General features: G+C 37.6%; 1 protein-coding gene across 1 annotated transcript in view; it reads right to left on the bottom strand.

Annotated features, from left to right (window-relative positions):
• tenm4 (teneurin transmembrane protein 4) overlaps positions 1-20,098 on the bottom strand; it is a 580,630-nt gene that overhangs the window by 12,709 nt on the left and 547,823 nt on the right. The window contains exons 28-29 of the mRNA XM_030151937.1: positions 12,360-13,974; positions 3,359-3,501 (exon numbers count right to left, since the gene is read on the bottom strand). Of these exons, the coding sequence (XP_030007797.1) occupies positions 3,359-3,501; positions 12,360-13,974 (1,758 nt within the window). The remainder of the gene's footprint in view (positions 1-3,358; positions 3,502-12,359; positions 13,975-20,098) is intronic.

Genomic DNA, 20,098 nt, shown 5'->3' with positions numbered 1-20,098 from the left:
ATTTTGCTTCCTGAAAATTGCGAAAAATGAGTAAAATTATAAAATCAATATAATTCCTTTGCAAATCTTTCTTGTGCAAAATGAATCCAAAATTCAACCTTTCTGCTTCTTGTAATGTATTATTTATGAATGTGTTCTAAGTGTTTCGGGAAAAAAAAAAAAGACTATTTTTAAATGATGATTTGTCTTCTGATTTTAAAGCACAAAAAATAACCAACTAAAATTCTAAAACATTTGTAACTTAAAAAAACGACAACCCTAGATTTAATTTTCAGACCGAATCAGTGTGAATGTTTTGTGGGACAAAAAAATAAGATGTTATCTGTTGTTAAAATACTTTTTCTCAAGCGACCAGCATATCTGTGTAACGCCAATATCTGTGTAACTTTTTACTTTATTTTTTAATTCATTTATTTTTTTTTATTTATTTCCTTTCCCCTTATTTATTTATTTATTTGTATATGTGCACACATTATCTATCTATCTATCTATCTATCTATCTATCTATCTATCTATCTGTCTGTCTGTCTGTCTGTCTGTCTGTCTGTCTGTCTGTCTGTCTGTCTGTCTGTCTGTCTGTCTGTCTGTCTGTGTCTGTGTGTGTGTGTACATGTGTTTGAAGAGGGTTTATATGTTTTTGTACGTAGGTATATTTTTTCTGGCTGTATATAAATTTAACGAAGGTCCAGTACTTGGAGTTGGTGAAAGGGCAGTTGGATAGGAACTGGATACGACAGTTTCATGTTCAAGTTTTATGTTTCTTGTTGTACATTTTAAAAAAAGACCATGATAAAAAAACAATAAAAACAAAAACAAACTTCTCCTCTGTCTGAAATACTTGGTATACATTAGTTAATGTGTCATTTTATTCTCAGATAAACCCCATTTTTATCAGCAGACTTAATTGTAGGAAACTACAACAAGTCTAACTGATGAAAACATCTCCCACATATTCAACCATCGTCTGATTCATCACCGGAAAACTTGTTTTTAAATAGTAAACCTTTATTTCCCTGCAGACAGAATAGGGACTCATTCTAATGTTAAAGTTTTATCCCTGTTTTCTATTAATACAATCTCCATCTATGTTAAACTGTCGTCTCGTAGAGTTTCCTGTTCATTTCAATTACGGTCTTTTTCTTTTTTTTTCATTTTCCCACTCTTAAGTTCCGTCAACCTATTTATGTTTCGAGTGGTGATGAATGTGACATGACTCTATTGTACTGATCGAGTGGAAATTTACATCAGAATGAATCCAGACCTCAGGGTTTGTCAACACCGGCCATAAACGGTCGCTTTCAGCTTGTTTATGATGCATTTTTTTTTTTTTTTTTCTCATTTCAGAATGCAGATGACTGTTTTATAATGCCAGTGTGTATTTCAACAGGGTACTTTTTGGATAAATTCCTGCCCCTCTCTGCAGACAAACGTCCGTGGCATCGAGGCAGCAGCCAGAGTGTCACTTGACATGAGTCCGACTTTCTCCTGGGTGGCATTCACCAGTGTAGCTGTAACCAAACCTAAGACAAAAACTGCCTTGTCAATAATTCAGGTGAGTTGGAGAGAACTTAAAAGGGCTGATAAATGCGGGAACCAGAGCATGTCTGATACTTCTCAGACCTCAGCTAACGGTGTAAACCTGAGATGAAATCAATGGCCAGTGGTGGAGGGAATGGAGAGTGAATTTCCCTAATGGCAGGGCAATTACAAGAGCTGTTTAGCCTGACCCCATTCCCCAAGATGTGGACTCGGGTGCAGGGACCTGGCTCACTGGGCTGTGTTTTGGCCTGATAGCTGGCAGCTCCTCTGGGATTGTGGCCACACAAAGCTTGTCTATTCACTAATGATGTTGGAAAGGAAGGGGAGGCAAAGGTGGAAAACAGGGGTGAGTGGAGGAGGGTAAGGATAGGAGTGGAGAACCGGTTCTGATGGAGAACCGGTTCCAAGTAGCTCAGTTCCTTGGAATCATTCGTCTGCTTGGATCCAGAGATTAAGAAAGGGATTTTTGGTTTTTCATTTTTGTCCCTGCAAAGGATGTTCCATTAAAAAAAAGTGGTCCCAGGCACAAGAAACCCTGCCCCTCACACGTATTGTAGCTTATTTTGGCATCGATCCAGCTGATTTTATCATAGACAGACAGTATAGACAAATTCTGGCCATTATAAGTAAGTAGGAAAAAAAAAAGATTTAAAAAAATTCATAAAAAAATGTTAACTTTTCCCCACTTTTCCCCAAACCTATTCTGGATCACTGGCAATCTGTGTGAAAATCAAGGACTTTCGTATATTTAATTCACTGATCATGTAGATGTTTGTAAAAGCTCAAGTTAAAGTTGAGGGTTATTATATTAAACTAGAGAAAATTGAAGAAAAAGTGATTTTTTCAGCAAATCAGTCATTAATTGAAAATAAACCCTGTGTCTCCATCCACTGTCATTGATCCAAATTATTGGTGAATTAATGTTGTAGATGACGGTGTTTCCACAGTAACTACGGAGCCTCTGAGCGTCCAAATGGCTCATATCTGATGACAAACTGTATTTTAAACCAATTATTTACATGTATTGATAGGATTAATGGATCAGAAGTTATTAAAAATGTTATACTGGTTGATGATTTTGGTTGCCAGTGGTTGTTTGGGTCTTTATGGGTTAAAAATAAATAAATAAATCACATCAGTTATAATTGCAAGCATTTTCAAGCACTTAACCATAAAGACCCAGTATTAGTTTTGTGGCAGGTCCAAAATATTTTTTTCACTATACTTAATCTTCCTTAAGTGATTTCTCACAATTTATTATGACATACATAATCCTTTGTATTTTGCATTTTTTCAGTAAACATCTGGTATTTTACTAAATTTAATTTACTGATCACGTAGATGTTCGCAAAAGCTCAGGTTAAAGTTGAGGAATATTATATCAGAAATAGAAAAAATTAAAGACTGACTGACTTTTTCAGCAAAATCTTCATTAACTGAACATAAACCCAGTGTCTCCATCCACTGTCACTGATCCAACTCCATGGGTTTTACTGGTGAATCAATGTTGTAGAAGATGACAGTGTTTCCATGGTAACTACAGAGCCTCTGAACGTCCAAATGGGTCATATCTGATGACCACGAAAAGATGAATAACTGTATTTTACACCAATTATTTACTTGTATTCATAGGATTAGTGGATCAACAGGTATTTAACAGTTTAGATCAGTGGACGGTTTTGGTCGTTGGTGGTTTTTTGGTCCTTATGGGTTAAACTAAAATTCAAGCACTTTTCAGGCCTTGAAAACACAACATTGAAATTCAAGCATTTTCGAGGATTTCAAACACCCCCGTCCGAACCCTGTCCTCTGGGTTTACCTTGGTGCTGTCCCACTCCTGCGTCTTGATCTGGGTCCGGATGAGCTCGTACGACGGCTCCATGGTGTTGGTGTTGGGTTTGCGATACCCGGGGATGACGTTGTAGAGCTGGAAGCCGAAGGTCACCAACCAGCTGTTGACATCTGCGGTCAAAAACAAGTTCAACAGATCTCATGAGACAGGATCGCATCCATCTGCACATAAACCACGGAGAACCCCAAGAATCAATTTGTTCCGTTTAAACTGTTTGACATTCGGCGGTCAAGTGGCTGTCTCCTTGAAATACTCCTCACTAGCTTTGAGCGCTTTATTTGTTTGCGAAAGCGGACAGGCTATAATAAACACTTGAGATGGCGGCAGTGATTCATGTCCACTCCTGCAGGTGCCAAACTAATGACACACAGCTGGGTCCCACCAACGCCAACTGACATTTCAGAGTGTCTACGGCGCTGATAATTATATACTGTAATTTCATGTCATCTAGGAGCAGAGTATGATATTTCGAAGACTCAGCGGGTTCTCCAGACTTGACTTTTTTCTTTCTAATCGTGATGCTGAAAAGGACCTTAGCCTGTAACGTGTGTGATGAAAATCTATGTGATTTTAATGATGTGGTTCGACTAATAACAGCCGACGACGCTACAGTTAGCGGCGCTGCTGCTATCCGAGGCAGTGACATTTTAGAAGTAAAAGTACGGTACGTCTTAGAACACAATATGCGGTACAACACGACATGCTTCTGTTCCCAACCCCATTTTAAAAAAAAAAAAAAAAATGTCAGGCAGACTTTGAAATTTGTCTGGTTCTGTTTTTTTTTTTTTTTTTTTTTTTTTTTTAAATCTGATTGCAAGTGGACAACTTTACACTGAGTCTCCATATGAGTTGCTTGTCATTTCTTTGTTCTACAGTTGCGGTAAAAATTTTTAGACCATCAAAAGTCCTCAAAAACAATTATGCAATCAAGTACGAACTCCTGTGTGTATCATGTGACTAAAACAGACAGAAAAAAAAACATGGAATGCCTAAAAGCACTGTTTTTGGCAGTACAATGCCACAGATATCGATGTAAGAACTTAACCCTTTATAGTGCACTCACTGAAATACTCTGAAATTCAAAATTTTAACCTCAGTGTGTTATTGGACACAGTCATCTACATCCTCTTGCCTTAAAATAGCCGGGCAGATGCTTGCTAAAAAGTAAACACATGCAATAAAACAACTGTTATAAGGTCATAAACTGAGAAAAATCACTCATATTCAGTATTTAAAGCTTCAAAATTTTTTTTATAAAATCTCTCTAAATCACTGTATAGTTTTATAAAAACCAACATGCTTCTTGAATTCACTGAGGCACAGGAGTGGCCGCATATTTAATGTTTGTGGAAATTACCAAAAATAGTCACTTGCCCAATAAAGGGTTAAGTGATTTTGGTTATTATAAAAAAACAACAACAACAAAAAACACAGAAAATGATAGATATCAGCTCTGAAATTCAACTATTATGAGCCATTTTTGTTGTTATCATTATATTTGTCCAAACAAATGTACCTTTAGTTGTACCAGGCATTAAAATGAACGAGAAACTGAAGAAAACAAGGAGTGGTCTAATAATTTTTTCCACAAATGCACCACAAATAAAGAAATCTCCAGAATATGGAATGACATGATGATTCACTGTTTGACATTTTAATTCACTGTTCAGCTCAAAAACTACAATATTTAATGTTAAAAGTCTTGCGTTTGTCCTGAATTAAGGCCTTAATTATCCCTAAAATTGATAATTAACCCTTAAATCTGACACTCAAAGGTCTAAAAAATAAATGATACTGCTATATTTGCTTTGTAAATCTTTGTCCAGAATAGGTCAAATGTGTAATTAGAGATGGGAATGAGTGGAGTCTTCATGGGTCATTCATGGGTGGAGGGGTTTAGGTATGAGCTTTAGCAGCTGTAACGTCAGTAGCAGAAACAATCGTCATGGACAAAAGGAAACGTAACGCAGTGATGACAGGTTCAACACAACTACAGGGGTTGGACAAAATAATGGAAACACCTTCACCTCAAGATGATAATGCCCCAATCCATACAGCTAGAATTGTTAAAGAATGGCATGAGGAACATTCTAATGAAGTTGAGCATCTCATATGGCCGGCACAGTCCCCAGACCTCAACATTATTGAGCATTTATGGTCAGTTTTAGAGATTCAAGTAAGACGTCGATTTCCACCGCCATCGTCTCTAAAAGAGTTGGAGGGTATTCTAACTGAAGAATGGCTTAAAATTCCTTTGGAAACAATTCACAAGTTGTATGAATCAATACCTCGGAGAATTGAGGCTGTAATTGCCGCAAAAGGCGGACCTACACCATATTAAATTATATTTTGTTGATTTTTTAAGGTGTTTCCATTATTTTGTCCAGCCCCTGTATGTCGGACTGTTATTTGTGTGATCGGGATGACTGAAATTTAACTAAAGACGCCCTGAAAAATCTCTTAAAAAGTCATAAAAATGTTTTCATCAAACCTGCGTATTTTAGTGCATATTAGTGGGGTTTTTTGTTTTGTGTATTTTAACGTATTTTGTGTATTTTAGCAATTTTGTGTGCATTTTAGCAATTTTTTTTGTGTTAATTTTAGAATATTTTTGTATAGTTTAGTGCATGTTTTGTGTTTTTTTGTGTATTTTTTGTGCATGTTGGTGCATCATTCATGGGTGGAGGGGTTCAGGTATGAGCTTTAGCAGCTTTAACGTCAGTAGCAGAAACATTAGTCATGGACAAATGTAACATTAGATGGATGTAAACATGCTTAAGACTGGTTTAACACTATGACGAGGCCTGCTGGACTGTTATTTATGTGAATGTAAGACCTGAAATTTGACAAAAGATGCACTGAAAAATGTCTTAAATAGTCATAAATGTGGCTTCATTAAATCTGCAGATAATTTTTTTTGCATCACTGAGGAAAAAAAAATAGAATTATTTTTTAGTCTATTCTAATTCAAGTGGTCTGAGAGGAAAATCTACCCTGAGATACTGGTTTATTTCTAATTACAGGTGTTTTCATACAGGTAAGAAGAGTTAAACACCTGATTGACAGACTCCGTCAGATGTGACCTGGATGGGATTCTGCTCTAATCTGTGGCTCAACAGAGAAGTTTTGGCTTAACTTCTCAACTAAAACATGAAACACAGTCTGGTTCATCTTTATTTATATATATTTCATCTTTTGAGCTGCAGACGGAAGGTGAGTATTTTCAAATTCTGGTATTTTTCAGCTTCTGCAGCTTTAAAACATATTTATGGATTTGCACCACGAATATTCCAGCTCTGGATTGTTACGGTGCACTCAGAGGAACTCATTCGCCCCTTCCACACTAATGGGCATATTTTTACAAAACAGATATTTTTCCTCCACATTTGAGTCTCTTGTCCACACATAAAAAAAAAAAAAAAAAAGCCCTTTTAAGATTTCTAAAACTGGTTTGTGTCAGTCCATGTGGAGGAAAAACGTAGAGATTGGAAAACAATGGCGTTTCGTCCCATTTTGTTCATGTCTGTTGTGTCTTTGTGTAATGACTCTGCACCTGAAACATCAAATCCAGGCGTATAAATCAGTGTATGACCTGCAGTAGATGGAGGTCAGCACCGATGCCTTTGGGAAACAGACCGGACTGCCGTTATGGATGAATTCACATCTTATAAAGGATACACATCCACAAGCACAACCAGCACTTAAGGTAACGCAGGTTTACAACTGAACTCCACTTTCATGACAGATAAAAGCCTCTGCATCTGCTACATCTAGTATGATCCACGGTGTCCACTGATTGGACAACAACAACTATGGTTTGAAGGTTTGGACCAGTTCGGAGTCAATTTTGCATTTTCATGTGGACATAAGTATTTTGTAAAATGAATTTTGTGTGAAAGTATAGGAAAAAATCTGTTGGGAAAAACACAAATGTCAATGTGAACAGGTTTTAGACATTTTCAGATGGTTTTAAAACTAATGCTAATGCTAACATGCTGCTATTAGTGCAGGAATGAAAGGACATTAGCATTAACATATTGTCTTTCTAATGCTAAAATAATGTTGTCATATGTGGCCCTAGACTACTTTTGTGTAATAAACCATGGAAACATAAATCTGACCTCCCTCTGAATCTCCCACATTTTAGTGAATGCTAAAAACATCCAATATTTTACCAAAAAAATTCCAAACAGATTTGTTTATCAGAGCTTTTTTTTCTTCTTTACGCATAATAATTATTACATGATTAGTCTGACTTTTATATAAAATTAATTTAAATTAATGTAAACTATCAGCGCCTCCAGACGCTGCAGCAAACACAGCTTTTACACTGATGATGCTTTAATAATGATCTCATGACGTCAGGTGTGTTAGTAACAAGTGGTGTCAGGCACAACAAACCCCGCCCCTTGCATGTATTGTATCTTATTTTGGCATCGATCCAGCTGATGTCATCATGTCTGTGCATGTGCTGATGTCAACATATCAACTGCCTCTATATATGTGTCAAGCTTGGAGTTAATTGAAACAAAATTGATGTTTTAATAGACGTGAAATTTCACCCATTATAAGTAAATGGGAGAAGAAAAAAGAATTTAAAAATTCATTAGAAATTTAAACTTTGACCTATTTTTCCCAAAATGTAATCACGTCTATTCTGGGTCACTGGCAATGTATAAACCAAATTTGATATGAATTCACCCAATAGTTTTGCTGTTACAGACATTTGAAATTTTGCCCATTATAAGTAAATGGGGAAAAAAAAGATTAAAAAAAAAAAAAAAAAAAAAATTATAAAATTTTTTTAACTTTAACCTATTTTTCGCAAAATGTAGTGACATCTATTCTGGGTCACTAGCAATCTAGAAACCAAATTTGGTATGAATTCAACCAATAGTTTTGCTGTTACAGACATTTGAAATTTCACCTATTATAAGTAAATAGGGAAAAAAAATATTTTAAGAATTCATAAAAAAAAAAAGGTAAGCTTTGACCTACTGTTGCCAAAATGTAATAAGATCTATTATGGATCACTGGTAGTCTATAAACCCAATTTGGTATGAATTCAACCAATAGTTTTGCTGCTACAGACGTGTGAAATTTCACCTATTATAAGAAAGTGGAGGAAAAAGAAATTGGAAGAAATTTCATAAAAAAAATTAAACTTTGATCTACTGTTCCCAGAATGTAATAAGATCTATTCTGGGTCACTGGCAATGTATAAATCAAATTTGGTATTCATTCAGCCAATAGTTCTGCTGCTACAGATATTTGAAATTTCACCCATTATAAGTAAATGGGGAAAAAAAAAGATTTTAAAAATTCAGAAAAAAAATTAAACTTTGATCTACTGTTCCCAAAATGTAACTGAACCAAAAACAATACCCTGAGGTACTAATATATAACTCAGACCAGACCAGTGCTTTGACTGTGTTTTGCTGCTAACGTATGTGTACTTTTACTTCAGCAGCTTCTTTATCGAGGAGTATTTTTCCCGTGCTGTGTCACTACTAGAAGTACTACATCTGAGTACTTCTTCCTCTACCGGTCACCTGTCATAGGTTGTCATTAATTCTGAATATCACGGAGAGGACGACGAAGTGAAAGTCTGTAAAGTGTGAGCCATTTGTTTCTGGGGCCTTTCGCCGTGCCTGCTGCAGACAGCGGAATCATTGCCGTGGCACGCGGGGAGGGGGTAAGTTTGTCACAGATTGGCACTGGCGCATTGTGGCACCTGACAAAGATTTTTTAAATAAGGATTTGTTTGAGGACAATGAAAGGACCCTGGTAATTTAGTGAAAGGAATGGAAATGTCAGCGCCATCAATCACAATCCAGGCAGACCCACTACAGTATATCTAACAGTCTGTTTAGCATTCAAATGCCAGTCAGCCTCTAATGGTGGACTGTGAAGTTGAACGCCTCTCTGTTTGGCAGCCAGCTAAATGGCTTTGTTGAAAAGAAGGTGAAAGCCTGGGCTCCACCTGACCAACATGCACTGTTTATCCTCTTAGTATTATCCACAGGTAGATAAATAAATTAATAATTCAGCTTTCACTGTTTTGCAGCCAACATATGCATTATCAGGTAAATACAATACATCACCCTGTCATGAATACAGAAAAAATATCCCACATTTGTGAATGAGATCTAGTAAAAGCTAATTGATTTAGCCACAGAGTATCCCTGACAATGGTGTTTTCCTTCCAGCCAAAGAGGCCGATACAACCGGCCCTGGCTGAGGTTTCTATGGATCTATTGTGCTCTCCGTCTCCGCTGGGGTGCTTTCATTGCCATTTACCTCCTCCCTACTACAAAGCAACACAAAATGATGTGATATTTCTAGGAAGGGATGTGAGTGTTGAACAGCAGAGGGGACTTCACTGTGCAGTTTTTATTTTTTTTTTTACCGCTTTCATTACGATATTCACTGGACTTGTACGTTAACACATTCACCACGAGCACAAGAACAACCTCAGCGTCCCAGTGAGAAGGAAAAAAAAACTGCCCAGCACGATGTTTTTTTCAATTAGTTTCTGTTCACTCATTAGTGGCTGTTGTTAAGAATAGAAGTACAAGAAGTTAACAGAATATCCTGAGATGAATTTTGTTGCTGCAAAGTAAGAAGCAGCACTTTGGAGAAGAGGTTAAAAAAGGTTCTTCTCCTCTTTTCTGTGCATCTAATTTTAGCCTGATACAAATTAACAGCATACACTTTTAACTACCCTTTTGGGACACAGTTAACGTCTGTCAACAGTGCTATTAATATATTTTACCTGCAAATGCTTTTAATAATTTTCTCTTTTTTTTTGGAAATCTTATTCCCACAGCTATTATCTCCCTTTGCTGTAGGTAATAACCAGACAAAGTGCAGGAAGTTTCAACTCCATCATGCATTAACACACTGACTGCGTAATAACTTTTGATGATCTTTTTTTGGGGAGCCCAGACAAAAGAAAGAAAAGCATCACTGACTCTTATTTTCAAAGACATATTTTAGTACTTACTGTTTTTATGCGGCTGTTTCAGTTTTGCTCAGACTATAGTTTTACAACCCTAAATATTTCTGAATGGTGTTGCATCTCACACATTGCTCTTCTACTCTCCATCTCAAACACGGACACAGAACAAGATATTCATTCCGCAAGCGGTAAGTTCTACATCCGATCTGTAAACTCCTCACGTTACCTGAAAATCCAGGCTGGACACCAGTGCTGAGCGAGGCCAGAGCCCGGATTACTCTTCTAATTGCCGTGAGGACTGAATCATGGATAAATAGTCTGAGCCCAGCTTTAGAGTAAGCTCAGATACGTCTAATTTAACTCCTAGGAGGTTTAATTTAGTTTAGTCATTAAAAAATATGACATTAATTTTGATAGGTAATTACATCATTACATCATGCCCCATATTAAACATTCAATCACAAAATATGCAAATCCAGCCGTTTGTGATAACCACTAGAATATACAATAAACATTTATTAGTAGTGATGTGCCGACCTGGATTTTTTTGCTTCCGATCCGATCCAGTTTTTTTAGGATTAGTTCTGCCAATACTGATCCGATACCGACTTTTTACAATGAAATGTTGATTTAAATTTGGAGTCATTATTTATAGGTTATTATTCTATTATTTTACTTGAGATCACAGTTGAGCTGAATGTGGAACCTGAAGTAAAACTATGACATCTTTGACTCTGAAATAACTTTAGTATAACTTTTAGCTTAGCCATTAAAAAATATGACATTAATTTTGATTGGTAATTACATTATTATATCATATCCCTTAATAGACATTTTATCACAAAATGTGCAAATCCAGCAGTTTATGATACTCACTACAAAATACAATAAACATTTATAAGTACTGATGTCCCGATCTGGATTTTTTTTACTTCCGATCCAATTTTTTTAGGATTAGTTCTGCCAATACTGATCCGATACCAACTTTTTACAATGAAATTTTGATTTAAATTTGGAGTAATTATTTATAGGTTATTATACATACATTATATATTACTTTACTTAAGATCACAGTTGGGCTGAATGTGGAACCTGAACTAAAACAACTATGACACCTTTGACTCTTAATAACTTGAGTATAATTTTTCCACTTTCCAAATTCATAGTGTGGGCCAAATTAGAATTTTTGGCCGGCCAATTTTGGCCCATAGGCCGTATGTTTGCCTCTGCAGTAGTGCGTCTATGGACACGTCTGTCCAGGTATTATATGGGGGTGCATTCCATGCCGTGCGTTAGTGATGCGTGGATCAGTGGGTTACTCGTGGATCAGGTTGGCGCGGGTCAAAAGAATGTCAGTTTATTTGCGGGGCGGGTTGGGTCGGGTCAAATAATTCCACAAAAGCCCCGCGGACTGAAAACTAACCTGACTCGCACATCACTACTGGACCTCAAAGTGTAAGTGAAACTTATAGATGCTTTACTAATCCCTCTAAGCCTCCTGCTGTTGTGCAGCTAATTTTCCTTTTCCCTTCCTTTGGAAACTTTGATTTGAGGGGGCAGGACATTTGTTTAACACCCCCCGCTCCCCCCCCAGAACCAGGCCCAGATTGACCCGATTTTGTGACTAAATCTGATCCGACTCGATCTTCTAATAAATGCCATACTGATCTTTAGATCGAATAGGGACATCACTGTTTATTAGAAAACATGGGAAGTATTGCTGTATAATGTACTACAAAATGCAGTGATGTTAGTGTTAATTGTTGAATGGTGGCCTGGACAATGTATGGCTCCTCTACAGCAAAGGGCCACAACAGCAGGTTAGAAAGATTTTATTTTTCTCACTATAATGAGTCACCATATTTTCAGCTCTATGAAGCATCACTTCACTGTACTAGTACTATTGCCCTCTGCAACAGAAAGTCAAGTAGAATTTTGTGAAGTATCCCTCACAAAAACAGACAGACAAACAAAAAACATGCTGTATGTTTGGTGTCCAAACCTTACCTGTCATGTAGCACTTTATTTCCTCATTGTTGCTGAGCGGATTGTTATTCTTGAACATATACAAGTTAAATGGCACAATGTGGTTGCTGTTGAGGCGCTTCCAGATCTCATGGTTTGGCGTTGTCCAACGGCCGGCGAGGACGTCATAGTCCCTACGGCCCATGTGGACCAGTCGGCTCATTGGCTCGTAAAGACCTCCCTGGTAGCCAATGATGAGCTGAAAGCTGGGGTTGGTGTCGAGGTAAACTTCTCCGAAGGCTGTGTGGAGGATCTGCTTGATCATGAGTCCTGATCCGCTGAACACGGCCAGCGGGGTTCCTATGTTATCGCAGGCCACGTAAAACTCGTCACCGCTGCTTAGCTCCATGGCAAATAGATGTCCCTGCAGGTCATAGTACAGAGACGTGATCTCCGAGCTGGAGTGGTTGTACATATGAGTGATTCTGGTGGGGCTGGACAGGTCGGCGTAGAAGTACTGCAGGTGGTGGCCCGTGCTGCTCCTGCTGGACACCCTCCTGCCCAGGCCGTCGTAACGGTACTTGATGCTCCACACGCTCACTTTGTTGTAAACCTTCACGAGCAGTCCGGCAGAGTTGTACTCGAAGTATTCATTGCCGCGTTGTTTAAGGAAACCGTCCTCGTCCATCCTGTACTGAACATCTCCCAGGCGAGTGATGCGATCTCTGATGTCGTAACGTAGAGGAGTTAGCCGTGCGCTGTTTCCGGGGCTAAGAAGGTGTAAGTTTCCATTGAGGTCGTAGCTGTACCTCCATAGAGGTTTGTCATTGATGGAGACCACCTGGAGTTGACCATCGGCGTCGTACTCGTATGTGTAGCGGGTGGTGTTGGCGTAAGGACCGACTTTCAGCTCCTTGGCGACCACGCGGCCCATGTTGTCATACTGCACCATCATCCAGTACATGAGCGAGCGGAAGATCTCATATTGAACCTCCTTCACGCGTCCGTAAGCATCAAAGTGTTTGGTGTGGGTCATCACTGCCGTAGTAATTATCTGATTTATGTCATAATATATGACTCCAAACTTTCCAAACTGCTCTGTTTTACCGGACACATCATCGTATCGGTACAAGTCAATCGGCAGTGGCGTTTCATTGATCACAGCCTGCATGCTAGTAACACGGAAGCTGTTGTCGTAGACATAGTCAAATCTGGCGTTGACCATGCCCTCCTCGCTGAATCTGAAGATCTGTCTGTCGATCAGAGGTCCGATCTGCCGGTAGCGAATGGTGCAGGTGAAGCCCTCGCTCTGCAGGTTGACGGTTTTCAACATGCCCGCCACCTCGTCATAGGAGAAACCGATTCTTGTGGTGTCATAGAGGATCTCCAGCAGCTTGGACAGCTTGCCGTATTTGTACATCACCCTGCGGCCGGTGCCCAGGTAGGTAGTCTGCAGTAACTGGCCGTCCTCGCTGTAGTCCTGCAGCACCGAGGAGTTCCCTTCAGGGGGCCGGTAGGTGTTTCTGTAGTATCCGATGGAGTGGGCTGTCTCCAGGGTCTGCCGGGCCACGTTGGGCATAGTCACAGAGGAGAGCCTGTCGTTTTTGTCAAACTCAAAGATGTACTGCCTCTGGCTGTAGAGCAGGAGCACCATCGACTGAAAGCAGACGGAGAAACAGAAGATTCTTTGAGTAATTTCAAAGCAGAGACACATTAATTAAACTCTGACTCTAACTGAATATACCAAAATGAGGGTGTATGTGTGCAAATGGTTCTAAAAAGTAATGTGCAAGCACCACAAGATTCTCAATTTCTGCATATGAAGCCTCCAACTCAATGCAGATGCAAATTAAGAATTTTTTGTATCAAAGGAAGACTTTTAATGTGCAGTTTCAGGCGGTGTTGGGTTCATATTCAAATGGACAGAGTTTATTTTTCATCTGTATAGGATTTTTGTGTTTTGTTCAGGCTCGGTGACATTTTATTTTGATATATATATCAGATTTGTTAAGCTTATTTATGGGAGCTGACATGGGAATTTATGGTCAGTAAAAAGATAGGGTAAGGGGGTGGGAGTCGATAAGTTGAACTTCATCCCACTCCTTTTTGAATAAGTCTTCTTTTCTTTTTAAATTGATTTTTCTTGTTGTATTGGTTTTAAATGCTGATATGCAAAATAAACAATCAATCAGTATTAAAGGTGCAATGTTGGATTGTGTTGGATTTAACCACCTGAACACCCTCCCTCCTAGAAACACAGATATATGGTGCTGTTGCATTCTTCTCTATACAGTATTTTTAAGACCTTGTGTGAATTTGTAAAGTGCATTGAGATAAGCACGTATTACAACTGGAGCTATAAAGATAAAACTGAATTAAATAGAGACAGTTTAGTTCGTCTACTCGGAGCTACCGTATCCTCAAAAGAACCAGTTTTCTTTGAGAGCTGCTTGGGTGTAAATAAAGTGTCCTTCTGTTGAACGTTTTTGATGAAATCTGAAGCCAGACATGTTTTTACTATCACCGAATAGCCACGCCATATTAAAGGCTTTTAAACTCATCACCTGTGAGTTCTTCAGATTTCTTCAAAACCATTCAAATCTTACTTTTTTGTCGCTTGTGCAAAAGCACAGTAGTGCTCCTCTTGACAAGTAGCTGGTATTAACAAGGAATACCTACAGTAGTTAACAAGAAGAGAGGTTTTTTTTCTCCTATGATGTGGGTGAAGCTAACTTGAAGATAAGAAAATGCACATTCTATCATCCCCTAATGTCTGCATGAATATATACAATCACGGAAAAAATGATTAGACCATCAGAAGTCATCAAAAACAATGGTTATACAATCAAGTGCTAATTCTTGTGTGTATCATGTGACCAAAACAGACAGAAAAGAAAACACGGAATGCCTAAAAGCACTGTTTTTGTCAGTACAATGCCATAGATATTGATGTAAGAACTGAAGTGATTTTGGTTATTATCAAGAAAACATGAAAAATGGCTAGATATTAGCTCTGAAATTAAACTCTTATTAGCTATTTTTGTTGTTATCATTATATTTGTCCAAACAAATGTACCTTTAGTTGTACCAGGCATTAAAATGAAAAAGAAATTGACGAAAACAAGGGTGGTCTAATAATTTTTTCTGCAGCTGTATATGTAATAAATAAGAACGTGTCATTTATTTCCTTATGTTTATTACAAATCACATATATACCATTCACCTCTCCACAGATCTTCATTAAACTATAACTGAAATGGAGGAGCTCAGTGTCTGAATATGAGACAGTAGTTCAGGTTTATCGAATGTTTCACGAATGCAGAACCATATGAGGCTTTATCGTCTGAGAAAGGCGTGCCTAAAAATTAATACCCATGTAGCCGTACGCTGTATTTAGAATGTTTTCACAGCTTTTTCTCCCTGTCATACAGTGGCTTCCAACAGAAAACCAGTTTACCGACAAAAAAGAGTCATTCTGCAGCCTGTGTTGTTGTGTCAAAAGAAACAAATGCCATAAAAACTAGTGAGGTGGTGCTTTTATGAGGCAAAATTGCTGCCCCTGTGGGATTCTGGTTCCAAATAGAATGATATAAAAAAAAAGCGCCTTAATTTAAGTTTGGCAGAATCTGACTGATGAACAGGTGGACCAGACACCTCTGACCGGAGGCGTTAATATTCACTTCTTAATACACATTTGTTGTGTTGTAACAGTACTGTGACCCTGTGGTTAGCACTTCCCTCTCAGCTATAAAGTTATGGACTGGAGACTTTTTCTGTTGAGTTTAGGGCTGCAACTAACGATGATTTTAACAGTCGATTAATCTGTAGATAATTCTAATTAATCAATTCATTGGATAAACACAATATAAAAGAAGGGGCGGTATATACTTGGGGGTGCCGCAACTACCGTAACTGGCGTGAGACCGAAAATGAAACTTTGGATGTCCGACTCCTGGTTTCTATACCTCTCTTTTACTCCGGAGCTTACACGAAATTTTCACAACTTCTAGCCTATATCCTAGCCTGAAACATGGAGATGGATGAAAACATTATAATTATGACTAGCTAGTGGGTTAAAGTGATCACGACACATACGCTATCTTAAGCTAGGTTTACATCGTGTTACCGGTGGCCGCGGCAGCCCTGTTTGCCCGAGGATTTTGGTCATTTTTTTCTCCATATTCAAGTTTTGTTACACAAATGGACTAAGTTTCGGCTGCCCGACACCCAAAGCCTCAGCCATGCTCCTCTGTGTTTTCCTCTGTTACGTACTCAAGATCCAACTAATCGACTGCCAAATTTGTTGCCAACTCTTTTAGGAATCGATATGGATCGATTTAATTGATTCGTTGTTGCAGCACTAGTTGCAGCACTAGTTGAGTTTACTTGTTCTTTCTGCAACTGCTATTTAGACACAAACAAACAAACAAACAAACAAACAGCTTTATATGGGTTAATTCTCCGGTCTGCGTCCTTGGTCCTTATGTGCTAATGCTAATTGCTAATGCTAATGCTGGGTTTATATGGGTTAATTGTCCTGTCTGTGCCCTTGGTCCTTATGTGCTAATGCTAATTGCTAATGCTAATGCTAGGATGAATAAAATGCAGAAACTGAATTTTCCTACTGGAACAATAAAGCAAGTTAACCTTTTTAAAGTAGATTACAACTCTATATCAGACAATTTAAAAACAGTTTCACACAGGAAGTGGTGAGTTGTTGTGACAAATAAAACGCACTGCAAGTTTCATTTTAATTTTTTCTATATATTTGTCCAGTTTTAGGTGCATTACACTGGGTTACAAAAAAATGTTTTTTGCAAGTTGTCTAGGTTTTTTCAACTGAATTAGGACCATTTTGCACCGCTAAATCCAAAAATGACATCTGTTTTTCTCAATCAGGTCAGGTTTTTTTGCTAATTTGATTTTGAAAAATTTGATCTTCTCACAAAATTGATTACATTTTTGTGACTTTATCCGTTGATTTTTTTATATAGTTCTCACCCAAAATAGGTTTTAAGAGAAAAAAAAATCATTTTCTAACAGGATGTATTTATTATTTATTATGTATTCACTGCAGATGTAGCAGAATACATCAGGCTTATTTTTGCAAGATCTTCTAGTCGAAGCCATTTCATTCACCTGTAATATTAAAAAAAACATTAATCACAAATTGGCAAAAGTAAAATCTTCAGAACTCGTTTATTGCAAGAAATATGAAAGAATTTTGTATCATATGATGTGAAAATGCCCATAAACGTAAGCAAAAATGTTAAAAAGCCAATATGTAGCATAGTTCAGAAAGTTGACCTGATTGAGCAAAATTAATGTGATTTTTGGATTCAGCACACCAAAATGATCCTAAATCAACTCAAAAAACTTCAACAATAAATTTGTTGTTGACCAGTGTTATCATTATAGTGTTGATCTATCTCATCACTAGTGAGTCATATGATTCTATTAACGGCTCAAAAAATGTTTTATAGTTTTATGTCGCTATTAGTTAAAGTTTTGAGTAGAACTGTCAGGACTACATCGATCATTTAAAGCATTCTGATGTTATGGTTTAATGCACAAAAATACGGTGCCATGAATCCTTCACATCGCATTTACTGTGATCTAGACTATCACTGACATTCATGCCAAAAATTAAATAAGAAAAAAAAAAAAAAAAAGGAATGAACAGCTGAATTTGAGTTGCTTAAAGCTATAACAGCAGACCCCAATAAACAGGTCACTGAGATAAAATACAACAGTTCTAATTTCCAGGTGATTATACACTAATGAAAACATAATTATGAATATTATATCCCATTTCTGAAATTAGACCGCCCCGAATCTCACACACTCAAACATAATACGGCTCCTAACAGTGTAATACATATAATACATAATAATACAAGCATTTAACAGGGGAAAAAGGAGTGTTTCAAAGCCTTTTACTGAAATACAACTTATTATACTTATCAAAGAGCAGGAATAAGAAAAAAAAAAAAGGTCTATTACAAATAAGGGGCTGCTATCTTCTGCCGTAAGATAAATAAAGGCCTCGGTCACTATGGAAATGCTGTAACTATGTGATCTATTTGCTTTTGTACAAATCCGCAGAATCGCTAAAGGACAAGCAAAATGTCAAAAGTAATAACATATTATGCATGCAAGCCCCCGTCAGAGCAAATCTAATTTTCATCTGGAAAAGTGATATTCCTCTGGCATTAAGATTTTCTTAGGAGATGACTGTGTAAACAGGCTGCTTCTTGTTTCTTATTTGGGGCGTCTTTTGTATGAGCACAGAGAATTTTTCACAACTGGAACATTTCCATTCGCGCCTTTCTTGGACCAATAAATGAAGTCTTTAAATCAGTTCTAAGGCTGTCACAACAGTCTGCCACATAGCCAGCGTTTAGAGGTAACCGAAAGAAAGAATACGGACTATTAACGGGGTGAGATTCCATTTTAATATTGCATGTCTAAACTCGAGAAACTCCTCACCTTCTTTCCCCCAGCAACCCTGCCTTCAATTAGTAAGTAGAAAGTGACATTTCACTCTGTTCTTGTCATCAGAGCTATTTCAGGTTGAACTTTGCTGTCAGACCCGTAACAAAGTATAGCGTCTGCAATGCACCAGACAGGTTTTAATTACATTTCTGCTGATAACTGCGCTACAGCCTGATAAAGCAGCACAAACACTGCTGAAGTATTACAAGTTAACTTTTAACTCCAGCCTGAAATCTCCCATCAAGGTTCTTTACACAAACACACCTCCACAGTTATCTGTATGACACGTCTCTGAGGTTTTATATTCAGTTCACATCTCCAAAACCAAAACAATTTCGCCAGCAGCTATAAGAACCACAAAGAAGCTTATGTTTTAATTGTATTTTTATCCTTGACAGCTTAACCAGGGTTTGCGCAGGTTCCAACAAGTTAAATTTTTACGACTTTTTAAGATCGTTTTTCAGACCATTATGAAAGCAATTGGAGACTTAGTTATTAGTGAAGGGCGGGTCACGCCAGGGTCGGATTTTGGTGAAGCTCCTGATGCGAATGCAGAAACATGTCTCACAATGGCAGGTTATTGTGGGAAGTTTCTTCTTTTTTTTCCTTCACAAAGTCTATGATTTTCTTTTTCTTCCCATATGAATCTAACGCCTTTTTACCGAAATTTCTATGCTTTCTTTTTGAAATGTGTGCAACATTAACAGAAACCATCAAAAATCTATTTTAACTGATTACTCCTCGATGTAGCTGTATTTTGGTAAAAGAAGATGAAGCACATGTTCTGATCAGGTTGCTTAAGTTTATGTTCATTTTTTTAGTTTTACTACTGGAAGATTGAAGTTAAAGGGGTCATATTTTGCTAAACCCACTTTTATTAGCTAGTCTTTGGTTCATTTATTTGTGTATTTGGACCCTAATTGTTCGTTAAGTTTGAATTTGAACCCTCCAGGTGCTGCAAAGCTATCTTTATATTAATTCTGGCAAAAAATCGAGTGGATTTCTACAACCTGTTTTAATCCTTGCTTAATTTGTTACATTTTATAACTAGTTACATCACAACATTTGCACATATAAGGTCAAGACTTCTGACGAACATTTCTCCGAGTACGACATTATTGTTTATCAGCAGCAGTGGTTGTAGTAAAAACTGAAAATATGTCCAAACTTTGAGCAGATTACCTAAAATGTTCAGTTATTGGTTTTATTAACGAAACACAAGTGGTTGAACGGGACAGAGAAGCACAGTGTTGATTCGTTGGTGGTTTTCATATTACTAAGTATGT

This window comes from Sphaeramia orbicularis, chromosome 13, assembly GCF_902148855.1.
Source record: "Sphaeramia orbicularis chromosome 13, fSphaOr1.1, whole genome shotgun sequence".
NCBI lineage: Eukaryota > Metazoa > Chordata > Actinopteri > Kurtiformes > Apogonidae > Sphaeramia > Sphaeramia orbicularis.
This window is presented reverse-complemented; position numbering and strand designations above follow the sequence as displayed.